The 14,445-nt window shown below is 59.5% G+C and overlaps 2 protein-coding genes across 8 annotated transcripts in view; one reads left to right on the top strand and one right to left on the bottom strand.

Annotated features, from left to right (window-relative positions):
* MED15 (mediator complex subunit 15) overlaps positions 1–7,007 on the top strand; it is a 68,293-nt gene extending 61,286 nt beyond the window's left edge. For all 5 annotated transcript variants that reach the window (XM_055118821.1, XM_004607592.2, XM_055118823.1 and 2 more), the window contains 9 exons: positions 3,127–3,263; positions 3,351–3,478; positions 3,661–3,795; positions 3,871–3,934; positions 4,485–4,551; positions 4,812–4,972; positions 5,064–5,230; positions 5,464–5,562; positions 5,990–7,007. In XM_055118821.1, the coding sequence (XP_054974796.1) occupies positions 3,127–3,263; positions 3,351–3,478; positions 3,661–3,795; positions 3,871–3,934; positions 4,485–4,551; positions 4,812–4,972; positions 5,064–5,230; positions 5,464–5,562; positions 5,990–6,126 (1,095 nt within the window). In that variant the 3' untranslated portion in view covers positions 6,127–7,007. The remainder of the gene's footprint in view (positions 1–3,126; positions 3,264–3,350; positions 3,479–3,660; positions 3,796–3,870; positions 3,935–4,484; positions 4,552–4,811; positions 4,973–5,063; positions 5,231–5,463; positions 5,563–5,989) is intronic.
* Positions 7,008–7,104: 97 nt separating this feature from the next.
* Positions 7,105–13,453, bottom strand: CCDC74B (coiled-coil domain containing 74B). Of its 3 annotated transcripts, XM_055118825.1 has the most exons (9): positions 13,071–13,453; positions 11,821–11,865; positions 11,000–11,059; positions 10,635–10,694; positions 10,024–10,180; positions 8,847–9,021; positions 8,696–8,775; positions 8,539–8,610; positions 7,105–8,413 (listed from the first exon to the last, which is right to left on the bottom strand). In XM_055118825.1, exons 1-9 carry the CDS (start codon positions 13,333–13,335, stop codon positions 8,275–8,277), a joined length of 1,053 nt encoding a protein of 350 aa, XP_054974800.1. In that variant the 5' UTR covers positions 13,336–13,453; the 3' UTR covers positions 7,105–8,274. The 3 variants fall into 3 exon arrangements, with proteins under 3 accessions (XP_054974800.1, XP_054974801.1, XP_004607648.2); XM_055118826.1 differs by lacking the exon at positions 8,539–8,610; XM_004607591.2 differs by lacking the exon at positions 10,635–10,694.
* Between the last annotated feature and the right edge of the window lie 992 nt (positions 13,454–14,445).

Genomic DNA, 14,445 nt, shown 5'->3' with positions numbered 1-14,445 from the left:
CGAGTGCGGGGGGAAGCCAGGCTTCACAGGACACTGCTCCCACACCAGCCTGCTGTGCACCTGCCAGCCTGGCTCTGTCACTGCTCCTGCCCTCTGGCTGCTTCTGCTCTGCCTGCTCTCCACCTCCTCCCTGCTTCCCCTTCCCTGCGCTATGGCCCAGGAGCCCTTCTTGACACTTGTCCCAGCTCTCTAGGAAGGCAGGTTTGGGCAGGTGGAGTGCCTGGACTCCCCCACAGCTGTAAGCAGGTGAGTGAGGGATGGGTGACAGAAGCAGGCAGACACCTACCTACAGGCTGCTCTTCCGGCGGGCACAAACCTGTGGCTATGCCAGTGCTGACACAGACATGATGGGTAGCTCTTCTCTCCAGAGGGGTGGGGAAGGCAGAGCCTCAGTGCACATGTGAGGGTCAGAAAACCCCACCTTGAACTGAAACCGAGGGTCCTGTCTTCCTAGTCTTTGATCGGGACTGGTTCTTTCTCAGGACAGCTCTTTGGGTGGCTGTTCTCCATCCCAGATGTGTTTGTGGCAGTTGGAATTCGGGTCTGGGACCCCCCAGTGCACAGGTCCTAAATGCCCTCAAAGGAAACCCCATTGGCCACCTCAGTAATCATGAATTGTTTTGAGAAATGAAGGGCCTGCTTTGGGTGTTGGGAAAATGGTTCTCAGAAATGAAGGGCCTGGATTGGGTGAGTGGTATGGTGACAGTGGCGAAGGATGGAACCGGGACCCAGCACAAGAGGTGGGCTCTGGGCGATTATGCCCCCGGGCTGCGCAGACCGCTCACCTTCGTCTCCCACCCTCTCTTGTACCTAGGGAGCTATGTGCATTCCAGGAAACCCAGAGCAGAGGGTGTGAACAAACATGCTGTTTCCCCGAAGACTAGTGTTGAGGGCGCCTTTCAAATATGCTTAGCGGGGGGCTGGAGCAATAGCACAGCGGTAGGGTGTTTGCCTTGCACTCGGCCAACCCGGGTTCAATTCCCAGCATCCTATATGGTCCCCTGAGCACCGCCAGGAGTAATTCCTGAGTGCATTAGCCAGGAGTAACCCCTGTGCAACGCCGGGTGTGACCCAAAAAGCAAAACAACAACAACAACAAAAAAGCAAATATGCTTAAGGGGCTGGCTGGAGCAGTAGAACAGCTGGTGGGGCATTCGTCTTGCATGTGGCCTCGTATCATCCTCTGAGCCCTACTAGGAGTGATTCCTGAGCGCAGAGCCAGAAGTAAGCCCCAAGCACTGTCAGGTGTGCCGCCCTCCCAAAGGAAAAAATAAATGAAATATACTTCCAGGGTCGGGGCTAGAGCTCAGAAGTAGAGCACTTGGCTTACATGTGGAAACCCTGAGTCTGACCCCAGGCACCACAAAAAATAAATAAATAAATAAATAAAATATGAGGGCCAGAGAGATGGTACTGTGGGTAATTATGGCGTTTGCCTGTCACGAAGCTGACCACGGTTTGATCCCCAGCATCCCACATGGTCCCCTGAGCACTTCCAGGACGGATTCCTGAGTGCAGAGCCAGCAGTAACATCTGTGCATCGCCCCAGCCCCCCCAAAACAAAATGAAAAGACCGCTCGATGTTCTGGGGAGTGAGCCATGGGAGTGAGCCATGGGATAGAGGCATGGCGCTGTGTGGGTGCCTCCCTGTTCTCCCAGCAGCGACACCTTAGGGTGCAGGCGAGATCTGGGCACCTGGAAGGAATTGTTTGCCCGAGCAGTTTTGCCGTGACTCCCCAGGGCACGGGGGGCACCTGGCTCTGGAGAGGGACAAAAGGTCAGGGGGAGGGGACTGGGTGCCAGACTCCAGGAGCAAGAAAAGGACGGAAATCCCTGCTGGAGGCCAGGCACACCCCAGGTCCCCAGGGCCTTTGCCAAGGGCACTGCAGAGGTTGTCTGCATGGACCTTTCTGGGACGATTTGATCGCCGTCTTCATCTTGGAAGCTTGGTGGCACCTGGGGGCATCTTTCCCGTGCTGTGAAGGCGTGTCCTGAGTCAGAAACCTGCACGCTCATCTGGCAGGGCTACTGCAGACCTGGCTGCTGGCAGCGGGACTCGAGGGGCCTGGCCCTACTCACAGCTGCGGCCCAGTTCCGGACAGAGATACTGTCCCCTCCATCTCTCCCATGGAACCAGCTGCCACTGGTCGTGAAAGTGCCATGTGTTCCCCTGGGTGCTCCCTACCACACCAGCGTCCTGGTCCCCACGCTATGGAAGGGGTGGGGGGTCCGAGGGCAGGCGGGAAGTGCCATTGCATTGCAGGAGCTTGGTCAACAGTGCTGGAAACAAGTGGGACCAGGCAAAACGGCGGGTGTCTGAGTCCCCACGGCATCTGGACTTTGCAGAGCCAAGGCTTAAGAAGGCAGCCATCCCCTTAGAGTGCCTGCAGCCTGGCCTCGGGAGGTGGTCAGAGCACCCTGGAGACATGCTGGCATGGGGCGAGCTGGGTCTGGGGCGTCTTTGAAGAGCCCTGGGAGACACCCCTAAGCTCATGAGCTCTGCGGCCAGTGGAGCCTTGGCTGCCGTGACAGCTCCTGGGAGACGGGCCTCACCATGGCACTCCCGCGTGTCTGTGTTTGCCTCACGTGGTCCCACAGTTCACAGAGAGCACTGGGGGACCCCGAGTGATCACAGTGGTGTACACGATCCTTGTACATCCCCCTCCATCACGAGGACTTCAGGGGGGCAGGGTGAGCCCCCACTGGTCAGTGCAGGGGTTCTTAGCAGCCAGACTGAAGAGTCAGGATGTGGGCCATCCTGTCCCAGCCCGTACGCCAGGCTGAGGAGCTCCAGCCGAGGTGCTGGCACAGGTGACACCCGCTCTCGGAAGCGGGCCCACATGGGACTGGCACCAGGAAGATCATCCTGCGGCCACGACATGGTCCTCGCTGGTCCTCAGAGGAGAGCCAGAGACCTTCCTGGACCCCCCTCTGCAACCTGTCACACCTGGGAGCAGGGGCACGGACTGGTCCATTGGGTTACGCGCGCGCGCATGCATGTGTGTGTGGGCCTGCACACGCATGCGTTCCAGAGGCGGGAGTGCGAGGCTGCCGGGGAGTCAGGAGCCTGTGTGTGCAGGGTGGGGTGGGGCGCAGGCGAGCAGACTGAGCCCCCTGCACTTGCAGGTCAGCCAGAGCAACCTCGCCATCCTGTCCTCGCCATCGCCCGGCCAGCAGGTGCAGACCCCGCAGTCGATGCCCCCGCCCCCACAGCCATCCCCGCAGCCTGGCCAGCCCAGCTCACAGCCCAACTCCAACGTCAGGTAGGCCTGGCCAGACACCCCGACTCCTAGCTCCAGCCCTGCCCAGTGCCACGGTTCCCAGACAGTTCTCTTTTTGCTTTGCTGCAGCTCTGGCCCGGCCCCCTCCCCCAGTAGTTTCCTGCCCAGCCCCTCACCACAACCTTCCCAGAGTCCAGTAACTGCGCGGACCCCACAGAACTTCAGCGTCCCCTCCCCGGGGCCTCTGAACACCCCTGGTAAGTCAGGCCTGGGGGTGGACGTGGCCTGAGCCCAAACACTTGCTGGCCTTGCAGGTTGAGGTGCTGAGGGTCACGCCCATCTCCTGAGGGCATAGTGAGCCCTGGGATCCCTCTCGGAGGGTGGGCAGAGATCTGGGCCTTGTCGGTCGGCCTCACGCTCACCGGGCAGTGTCCCACAGTGAATCCCAGCTCGGTCATGAGTCCTGCCGGCTCCAGCCAGGCTGAGGAGCAGCAGTACCTGGACAAGCTGAAGCAGCTATCCAAGTACATTGAGCCGCTGCGCCGCATGATCAACAAGATCGACAAGAACGAAGGTGGGGCCCAAGGCTGGGGTAGGGGGCGGGCACGGACCCCTCTGGTCCAGTCTTAGTTTCCCCTCATCTTTCCAGACAGGAAAAAAGACCTGAGTAAGATGAAGAGTCTTCTGGACATCCTGACTGACCCCTCCAAGCGGTGAGCCTGCGCCTGGGCCTTGGGGCAGGACAGGGTCCACCCGTGAAGGGTGCCAAGTGGGGCTGGCGAGCTCAGGGATCACTCCTGGCAGAGCTTGGGGGAACATGTGGGGTGCCGGAGGTTGAACCCGGCTCAGCCACATGCAAGGCAAGCGCCCTACCTGTTGTACTGTCACTTCGGCCCATTTCCTCCTTTTAGAAGGTCTTCCCTATTCCACCTGTCTGAGCAAGTAGAATGCTGACTACTGCAGATCCTGCTCGTCCAAGCTGGACGACCCCTCTGGACCTCTTGGGGTGATACTGCTGGGCAGGGAGTTTGGGACCTAGACGTCCATCTGTGCCCTTGAATCTTCCTCTGTCAATGCTCAAGGCCACTTTCCCTTGGATTCTGGTCCGCTCACTAGGGTTTCTGCAGAAGTGCAGTGACAAGGCCTGGGGCTGGCTCTCTCCAACGCGGGGAGGCCGGGTGGGCAGTGATCAGGACCAGCACCTGCGAGCCAACAGTTCCCCACTCCCACACCGAGGATCATTCACACCCCCTTGCCCCACAGGTGCCCCCTGAAGACACTGCAGAAGTGTGAGATTGCCCTGGAGAAGCTCAAGAATGACATGGCGGTGGTGAGTGGAGTGCAGGCAGCTCTGGACAGAGCCGTACTGCTCGGCATGGGGGTATGGGCAGAATCCCCACAGGCTGAGTCCTGGGCCTGCCTCCGAGGGGGGGCAGCCTTCAGGGAAGCTGCAGATTGTCCAGGAGCGGCCACCCTGACCTGCAGGGTTAGGCTCGCTGCAGTGCCACAGGGAGCTGGGCTGTGAGTTTGTGGGCTTTGGGTTTTGGGGTAGAGTGGATGCTGCTGCTAATGCTACCTAATCCTCTCTAGCCCACCCCCCCACCCCCACCGGTGCCTCCAACCAAGCAGCAATACCTGTGCCAGCCCCTCTTGGATGCTGTCCTGGCCAACATTCGCTCGCCTGTCTTCAACCATTCCCTGTACCGCACGTTTGTGCCGGCTATGACCGCCATCCACGGCCCACCCATCACGTGCGTACACACCGGGGTTTGGCGCCACGGTGGGCGGCGGGCCCTGGGCAGCCATCTGGCCTGGTCTGGTCACTGGTGCTGCCTTCTCCAGGGCCCCAGTGGTATGCACCCGGAAACGTAAGCTTGAAGATGACGAACGACAGAACATTCCCAATGTGCTCCAGGGGGAGGTGGCCAGGTTAGACCCCAAGTTCCTGGTGAACTTGGACCCATCTCACTGCAGTAACAATGGCACCGTACACCTGATATGCAAGCTGGGTGAGTGTCTGCAGGGGTGGGGCAGCTGGGCTGCATGTGCATGGTCTCCTGCAGGCCCTCCTGTGCTCTTGAGCCTCTCAGGAGCCAGCCCATCTGCCCGCATTCCCCTCCTCACACCTCCGGAGGCTGAGTCCTGGTTCCACCCACGCTCATGCCTCCCCTCACTGGGCAGAGGTGGCTGTGTGGGCGGCAGGGCCAGGGCCAGGTCTCAGGTGTGACTGCGTGTGTTACAGATGACAAGGATCTCCCTAGTGTGCCCCCGCTGGAGGTCAGCGTGCCTGCCGACTACCCCGCCCAGAGCCCGCTGTGGATTGACCGGCAGTGGCAGTACGGTGGGTGAGCCCAGAGCATGGCCCAGTCCTCCCACTCGCTGCCCTCACATGGGCAGGAGCACGTCGCTCAGCAGCATGGGGCAAGGAAGGTCTCTGCTTGGCCTCCAGGGAGGCGGGGAGGAGCTTGGGCTTAGGGGCGCCCACCTTGGGCCTGCTGGGAACCCCACCAATGGGAACCGGCCCCCTGAGGAATGAACTGGGGCGCCAAGACTCACTGAGGATGCCCCAAGTTCCAGGCATGTTCACTTCCTCATTCAGCCCCTCAGGGTCCTGGTGGGTGCCGGATCCCAGGGTGCTGTGGCGGGGTTGTGTGCTCAGGGAGCCAGAGAATATCCCAGAGGCCAGTTTATGCCTGCAGGGCAGCCCCCTCTCAGTTGCTTGTGAAATCTGGGGACCGAGGGGGCTCATGCCGGTCGCTCTGTTGCAGACGCCAACCCCTTCCTGCAGTCTGTGCATCAGTGCATGACCTCGAGGCTGCTGCAGCTCCCCGACAAGCACTCGGTCACAGCCCTGCTCAACACCTGGGCCCAGAGCATCCACCAGGCCTGCCTCTCGGCCACCTAGCCGCCTCCACTGCTGCTGCAGGCTGTCCCTCCGCCTGCCCTCTGGGGACCTCGGGGGCAGCTGGCAGCCTTGTGGAGAACACCGAAGACGTCTGCCTCGTGTTGGACGTTTCTGGGTTTTGGCCTCCTGGAGAGCCTGGGCTTAGGTTAGCTTTCTTGCTTTTCTCTTCTGCCGTGGGGACCTGCCGAATGTTCTTCCACACTTGTACAAGACTGGGACCTGTGGCCATGGAGCTGGCTGCACCCTGGTGGGACAGAACCTCCTCAGGGAGTCACACACGCCCCTGGCTGGGGCTCTCCGCTGCTCTCCCCGAGCCTCTCCAGGGCTGTGGCCACACTCAGTACCTGCGGGATCTCAAGGTCTCCTTAGAGCAGTGTGTTTATGCGTGCGTGCGTGCATGTGTGCGAGTGTGTGAATGTGTGTGTGTGTATGAACACTTATTTCTATAGGGGAACAGGGAGCACATAGGAAACCCTCCAAACCCACAGATCTCTGATCAGTTTGAGGTTCAGACTGTGCCCCCACTGGCATAAGAGCCACGTGAGCGCAAAGCTCCCGGATTCGGGGCTCCACCGTGTCTCAGAGGGAAGGCTGACCAGGGGCTACTGCACGCTCCCTTCGCCAGCTGGGCCTCATACCTCATGGCATTCCCTTCCAAGCCCTGGGGGTGTCTGGGAAGACCCTGTGCCTGACACTGTACCCACTAGTTGGATGTTTGGTCAGGGGTCGGTCACCTGGAAACCCAGTGTCCTCAGAGCCACTCCAGAGTCCGAGAATTCCCCGACAGGGCGCCACTGGCCTCTGATGACAAGAGGTTCCCCTTTTTATATGTGCACTACCATGTCCTCTGTGGTTCTTATAATAAATTTATTATTCCTGTGTTTGTCATCAGTCTGTCACTGTGTCCAATGAGGACAGCAAAGCCAGGTCCCCACCTTGCAGCTGATCATGGTCGCCCAGACCTCAGTTATTTGGGGGGGGGGGGTTGTTACTGTTTTTTTATAAAGTCAAGAAATTTTATTTCCTAAGGTCATGACACAGGAAGTGGAGTCAGCCACAGTGCGGCACCCCCGCCCTGCCCCCCCACCTTAAGGAGGGCCTTACATGCTGGGTTAACCAGGGAGCCGAGAGTGTGTGTGCATGGCGGTGTGGCTGGGCCCATTAGCGTTCACACCGTGCAGCCGGCCCAGAGCCAGGTGGCTGGAGCGGCCTGAGGCCCAGGCCAGAGCCTTCACTGTGAGACCTTGGGGAGAGGCATCAACAGTTGATGGGGTCAGCAGGCTGAGTCCCGCTCTGATTATTATCATTTGAGGCCCCAGAGGAGGGTCTAGGGAGCCACCTGAGCACCCCCAAAGCTGGGAAATTTCTCAGAGTTGCTCATGTCTGGAGCCTTCTCGCCGTTGCTGGTGGTGGTCCAGGGGGCATCTTGGAGCACGAAGCCCTTGGAGGGCGCCTTGGGCTCCTCATGGGCTAGAGGCTTCAGGTGCCTCACTGTCCGTCACACTGGTCAGCTCCTGGTCTCAGCTTACCCACAGATTTCCGGTGCGAGGAAAGGGCAGCAGGCCACGAGGGAGCAGCCATGGAGCCTGAGGGCTGTGCTGCCAGGTGAGATTGGCTGAGCTACCCGTGCCCAGGAGATGTGGGACAGCACCGTGAGGGCAGGGTACAGGGGTGGTGCAAGGCCTAGAGGGACCCACTGACCTGGAGCGTCTGTTGGACAGGAGCCAAGCCGGCCCGGGCCAGGAAGCCTGCTGGGGCCCCCAGCTACTGGAATCTTCCTGAGCTGTTCTTCCAGGACAGCTGGCAAGGGAGGGGGCAGGCCCCCCATTACGGGGTACATATAGGTGCAAAGGCCCCGGTGCCTGCTAATGAGGAATGAGTCACAATTGGGAGAAACAGCTTTATTTCTAGTCTTCAAAGGGTAGGAGAATACTCGGATTATAGTGGTTTTGTGTCAGTGCAGATTAATAAAATAATGAGCAAGAAAATAATTCCTCAGTGCTGAAACTTAGATGCCATGAGTTTTCGTTTATCTAGACTTGGGCCCGCTGGTGGGTATTCAGATCCTTTTGGAATGCTGAGGGTTAGCGCCGCCTGCATGTGGGGGGCTTGGCTGCAGAGCAGCGATGTGGTGGGGCTGGGCAGCGCCTAGAGCACTGAGCGGTGGAGCCGCCGGCTCTGCACCACCTGCAGCCTTTTCTGCCGCTCTGCAAAGTTACTCTTGAGGGTCTGCCTCAGTGCAGGCAGGATGGCACGTTCCGCCATGGGCGAGGGGCTCAGAATCAAGCTGGTGGGGACAGAGGGAAGGTCAGCACAGGCTCCTGTGGCAGTCACGGTGCACCTGGCAGAAGGCTTCCCTGGCCCCACTGCCCAGGCCCCGGGGGCACACCCCTCCTAAGCCCGGGGACTCACCATTTCTTAGCAATGCCCTTGTTGGGGACCTTGGGGAATTGCGTGGCCCCTGGATGAAGGGCCTCCTGGTCCCTGGGTGAAAGGGTTGGCAGTGAGCCCCAGGCTCCAGTTCCCACTGTGCTGGGGGCAGGAGTGGGGTGCTGCAAGGGTCACTTACTTGGGAGAACTCAGCCCAGCCTCCTCAGAGGCAGCTTTGAGCTTCTGGTTCCCTTCCAGGAGGGACTTGAGGTGCTGCAGCTGAAATATGGGGAGAGACATGGATGGTGCCCGCAGAAGCCCGGGGCCACTCCCCAAGGGCCCAGACTCACCTCTTGGGCCTGCAGGAGGTTGGTGTTCCACAGCTGGCGGATGACCACCTCGCACTGATGCAGCGTGGTGGGCTTGCGCATGTGCGTGGGCAAGCTCGGCGGTGGGGGCTTGCCCTTGTGTGGGTTGCCAAGCCCGGAGGTGGCCGCTGGCTTCAAGGCCTCTGCTTCCTCCTCTCTGAAACAGCCATTGCAGCAAGGCCAGTGGCCTCTAGGAGCCTTGACACCGTCTACCCAGGGCAGCCAGGGGACAGGGCAGGGCATGTCCACAGAGACTCGCCCGGAACTCTGGGGCAGGTGAGGCTCCAGCCATCAGGCACCCCAGAGTCCTGGCCCCACACCCAGTGGTGTTTCCCAAGAGGGCAGCTCCACCCTGTGCAGAGAGAGGGGTCTGTTCTTTGGTAGCACCATACAGGGGCGGTTGGGTCCCTTCTTCAGATGCAAAGGTCATTATTGTCCAGGAAAGACCCAGAATCTTGGGATCACCAGAGCCTGGTATTGCCTTGAACTGTGGCTCCATGCCTGCCATTAACCAAGTGCATTCCGGGGGGGGGGGGCGGGGCGGACCTGGGGCTCTGCCTTGTTCCCAGGGAGGAAAAGGTAGTACAAGGGCTGGAGCAATAGTACAGCAGGTAGGGCATTTGCCTTGCATGTGGACAGCCCAGGTTCAACCCTGGCATCCCAAATGGTCCCCCAAGCCCTCCAGGAGTGATCCCCTAGTGCAGAGCCAGGAGCAAGGCCTGAACACCTAGGTGTGGCCCAAAAGCAAAAAATATGTTGTATAAAAGGTTAAGATGCTTGCCTTGTATGCACTTAAACCCAGACCAGTTCCCAAAACCACGTATGGTCCTTTGAGCCCTGGTAGGGATCACTGCAAGTACAGGACCAGGAGTATCTTTTGAGCACTGCCAGGTGTAAGCCCAAAACTGAAAAGTAACTTAGTGGCTTTGTTAGTTTCTTTCCAAAAACAGGTCAGGCGCTGCCACTGGTCCCTCAACAACATCGGCACAGTATAGAACCCCAGACCAAGGGAAAGGGCAACGCAGCGCCCACCCGATGTGCTTTCAGGAGCTTGCTTTATGCTGGTGGCCCACCACATGGAAAAGCCAGGCAATGTGCCGTTTCTAGAATGTGACCCTATTGTGCAATTCTGGGGCCTTGGGGTGCAGGCAAGCCTTACTTGGCCTGCCCCTGTACCCCAGAGGCTTTGTCCAGCTTATGAAGTAAGGTCGCAATCAGGGACTCCTCCTCTTGGTCCATCTTCTGGCAAGTGTCGCTTTTCAAGTCTTGCTTCTTGGTGGAGCTGGGCTGGAGCCTGGCCTTGCCTTGAGCGTTGACTGCAGGTCAGACCCAGATAGGCCAGTCACTTGCCTTGCCCAGTGCTCCAGGGTCAGCTGTGAGCGCTCAAGGAACCCCCGCCCTCTGCCTCTGTGCCTTCCTGGGTCAGGAGGGGTCATACAGCGCCCCCAAGGGGTGCTGGGAGAGAATGCAGGCCTGAGACTGGGCCTCTGGCTGTGGGCTAAGGGCAGTGTGGAAGCTGGCCTGTCTCCCAGGCCTTGGTAAAGGTGGGTGTGGACTTCCCCAAGCTGTACCCAGGCTGAACTCTGCTGGGGGAAGATGGAACTGCATCAAGAGTCCGAAACCCAGCCTACAAGGTCACCTTTGCGAAGACACAGCCCACTGCCCACCTGGGGTCCCTCCATGCTTCTGGGGTTGCAGCGGGGAGAGGAGAAGCTCTCGGTTCCCCTTGAGAAGGACACCACAAGCCCAGGGCCGCACAGGGCACCTCACCTGTGTCCTGTCTGTTGGGTTGGGGCATGGCGAGGGCTTCTCCCGGGCGGCGTTTCTTCTCTGCAAGACCACTCGAGGCTCAGGGACATTCTGCCAATGAGCCCCACCCAGCCCTGCCTCCCCCACACCGGGGTAGGGAGGCTCCCTGCGTGGGGCCGTGTCCTCTGCACCCTGGCTTTTGTCGTCCACCCACGTCCCATCCCACCCCATCCTGTGGCTTCAGCTCAGTTGGCTGCCAGGGCCTCCCTTTTGCCTCCCAAGGTCTGCCCCAAAGAGGACCCCATGGGCTTCATACTCTCACCCAGGCCTGCCTGAGACCCCAGCAGGGTGCATCACCTCAGCACCAGCGGGCGCTGCTCCCTCACCTGACACTGTGGAGTTTGAGAAGGACTTGACGGAATGGATGCTGGAGCTGGAGAGGCTGCCTGTGGGAGACGGTGCAGGATCAGCGCTGACGCCAGCGGGGAGACTTCAGGCTCGCTTCCAGGCCTGCACCCCACATTCCGACAAAGCCCTCCCCTACACTGTGGTAGCAGAGACGTCAGGAAAGGTGGACCCTTTCCTGAAGGACCCTCCAGAAGCTGACTTGGGGTCAGAGGCAGTAGTTGGTCCTTAATTGGAGAGCAGCCTGTCCCCCTGTCCCATGAGGGACCCAGGCCACGCTGGTGAACATGGCTGTGCCCTGGCACTTCTGTGTCTCCCACAAAGGGAGAGCCCTGGACACTCCCCAGACAGGGCGCTCCAGGCTGCCACCACCCAGACCTGGCCCCCAAAGGCAGTGGGGAAAGTGGGGCCCAAACAGGCCGAGTGGGCTGGAGGACAGGGAAGGTGAAGGCCACAGTCGGGACAAGAATGAGCCTCAGACAGGCTGTGGGTCTCTGTATTCCCTGTCTGCACCATCTCAGATGGTAGGAGGATGCCCAGGGCCCAAAGCCATCTGTCACCCTCAGGTGTGACCAAGGCAGGCACGGGGCAGAGGCAGCCCAGGCAGTTCGGGAGAAACTGCAGCGCCTACTGCATAGGCCCCAAGAGGCATGGGAGTGCCCCAAGAATGGTGCCTCTGGCACTGACTGCGTTCATCACCCAGACCAGGCTGGGCCTCTCACAACCTCTCCCCACAGGGCATCTAGCAGCAAGGTGCTCTCTATCATGGTAACTTCCCATTAGGCACTCCAGGGCCTCTTACCTTTCTTTGATGGCTTCAGATTCATTATTAGCTTGTAATGGAGATCTGAAAGCAAACAGGCTCTCCTGGGTACCACTCTGAGAGAAGGAGCGTGGCTTCTCCTGACCACTTCCTGCGAAGGCCCTGGCAATCTTCCCTCCAGTAGGGCACAGGGACCCTGCACAGGTGCTGCAGCCTGGGGTGTGCTCAGCCAGGAATCGTGCATCTGGCTGTGCCCTGCACCAGAGTTCCAACTTGTGTCTCTGCCTATGCCATCCACAACCACTTGGCCAGGTAGGTCCAGGAGCTCACGGGGAGGGGAACAATATGCTCAGTGCCACAATTAACACCTGGGACAAACCTGGGCTGCATTCGGGAGGGACTGGGGTGAGACTCCGGGAAATGCGACTCTGGAGAGAACATCCTGATGTGGTGGGCACCACTGGTCCAGGGAAGGCAATAGAAGGGAAGCGGGTGAGAAACCCAGAGCCCCCAGATGTGTGGGCAGAAGCCTTAAGGCCATCAGGAAAGGCCTCTGGTGTACTTCAGGACTGGCCCGTGGGGGTGAGGAGTCACTTACAGAGTCAGGTTAGGGCTCTGCCCTACAGGGAAGGTCATAGGGGGCCTGGGGGTCTGCAGGTCTGCCTCTCATTCATTTCATTTGTGACAATTCATCCTCAGAGGCATGCATTTTACTGAATGTTAAGGAGCCTGAGCCTGAGCGATAGTACAGCGGGTAGGGCGCTTGCCTTGTACGCAGCCGATCGACCTGGGTGGGTTCCGTCCCCCATGCACTGCCAGGAGTAATTCCTGGGTTCAGAGCCAGGAGTAACCCTTGAGCATTGCCAGGTGTGGCCCCAAAACAAAGCAAAAAACATTAAGGCAGCCCAGGCCGGGTGGGGCGGCGGGGGGAGGTGTATAGCTCAATATTTAACATGCCTCAATTCCCGCTACCAAAACCACCCATTACCCCGTCTAATAAAGGAAGTCAAGGGGGGTGGGTGCTAGAGAGACTCAGGGCCTGAGCTTCTCCCCCTCCCCAGGAGGGGTGGGCGGAGGGAGGGCGCTGCCCATGACCACCCGCTTTATGTGACCTGACTGGGGCAACAGAGCTCGGGTGGCGCTGGCTGCCCAGTGTGTCCCCAGAACCCCGCGGAAGGCCACGCGCTGTTCCTAGGTTTCGGGGTACACGGGGCTGGAGGGCCGATCTGCATCTCTCTCTGAGCCCTGCAGCGGTGGATGCCCGGCCCCCGCCTGCCGCGGGGACTCACCCTTGTTCTCCCGCTTCAGGTGTTCGATCTCTTCATGGAGTTTGATCAGCGTCTCCGAATGCTGCTGCTGCAGGAACTGCAGGCTCTTCTCTAGGTCCACGACCCGCTTCTGTGCCTCGCCGCTGGTCCCAGGCTGCCAGCCGTGCTGCCCCGTGACACCCATGGGGACCGCGGGGGGGCGCTGGCGAGGACGGGCCGAAGACCGGGAGCTCAGGAACGGGGCGTTGGAAGTGCGAGACCCGCCCGGGACCCCCGTCACGCTCATGTCTCAGCTCTCGCTGCCTCAGCAGCTGCCACTGCACGCCCACTCGGTGGCCGGGCTGCCCCGGCCTGGCGCCGCGTCGCCACGGAAACGAGCGCGGCGCGGGGCGGGGCGAAGCGAGGGGGCAGGGCGGGGGCGGGGCAGGGCTCGCCGGGGGCGGGGCCTGGACGGGGCGGGGCGCGTCAAGGGGCGGTGAGAGGGCGGGGCTTGGGAGGCGGGGCCTCTGAGGAGGGGCCTGCAGGTGCGGGTTCTCGAATTTTCCAGGGCACCTGGGGAATCCTCACCTGCACAGGTGAGGATTCCTGGCGATGAGGGGAGACCATATGAGTGCCAGGGATTGAACCAGGGTCCTCTGTGTGCAAGGCAAGAGCCTTATCCCTGTATTATCTCTCTGGCCCTTATTACTTTTTTTTTTTCTGCTTTTTGGGTCACACCTGGCGATGCACAGGGGTTACTCCTGGCTCTGCACCCAGGAATTACTCCTGGGGCTGCTCAGGGGACCATATGGGATGCTGGGATTTAAACCCGGGTCGGCCGCGTGCTAGGCAAACACCCTACCTGCTGTGCCTCCAGCCCCTACATTTTTTATTTTAGTAGATGGTACAAGGATCAAAATTCAAAAGGTCGAGTTTCTGCTTTCAATGATTACATCACTATCCTACAGTAGAACTCGTGGGCAGATTATCTGAAGAGCGGTCTGAAGAACCTGGGAAAGGACCAAAAGCAGCGGAAATTGTAGGAAGAAAGTTCTGGAAAGATAGAACGGGGCGTTTCTGAGGGGTTTCTTCAGTCCCCAATACCTCCGGCAGAAAGTGGGTGAGTAGAGAGGTAGGGGAGGCGCAAGAGTTTGGGGGTTCAGCAGTTGAGGAACTGGAGGAAACACTCCCTTCAAATGTGTGTCTAGCCTGACTGCGATGGTGAACTGAGAAGAGATTCATTTGCTGCCAGTTCCATGGGAGACGATTTTGTGGTTTGATAGAGGAGTTAGTTTGGAAAAACCTCCGTTTTCTATGGAAACCCGAAAAGCCACAGTTTGGGAATAAAGGATGTGCTATAGAAAATAGTGATCTTGTTTAGGACTAAAGACAACACATATATATATGTATATATATA

Source organism: Sorex araneus, chromosome 11 (genome assembly GCF_027595985.1).
Source record: "Sorex araneus isolate mSorAra2 chromosome 11, mSorAra2.pri, whole genome shotgun sequence".
Classification (NCBI taxonomy): Eukaryota; Metazoa; Chordata; class Mammalia; order Eulipotyphla; family Soricidae; genus Sorex; species Sorex araneus.
The sequence above is the reverse complement of the archived record's forward strand: the minus strand, read 5'-3'. Positions and strand labels throughout refer to the sequence as shown.

Coding starts and splice junctions, on each gene's coding strand:
- CCDC74B (XM_055118825.1), bottom strand. CDS start 13,335: ATGAGCGTGACGGGGGTCCCGGGCGGGTCTCGCACTTCCAACGCCCCG. Junction 10,181..10,634: donor ACCCAACAGACAGGACACAG/GTGAGGTGCCCT, acceptor TCTGACCTGCAG/TCAACGCTCAAGGCAAGGCC. Junction 9,022..10,023: donor GGGGTACAGGGGCAGGCCAA/GTAAGGCTTGCC, acceptor TGGCTGTTTCAG/AGAGGAGGAAGCAGAGGCCT.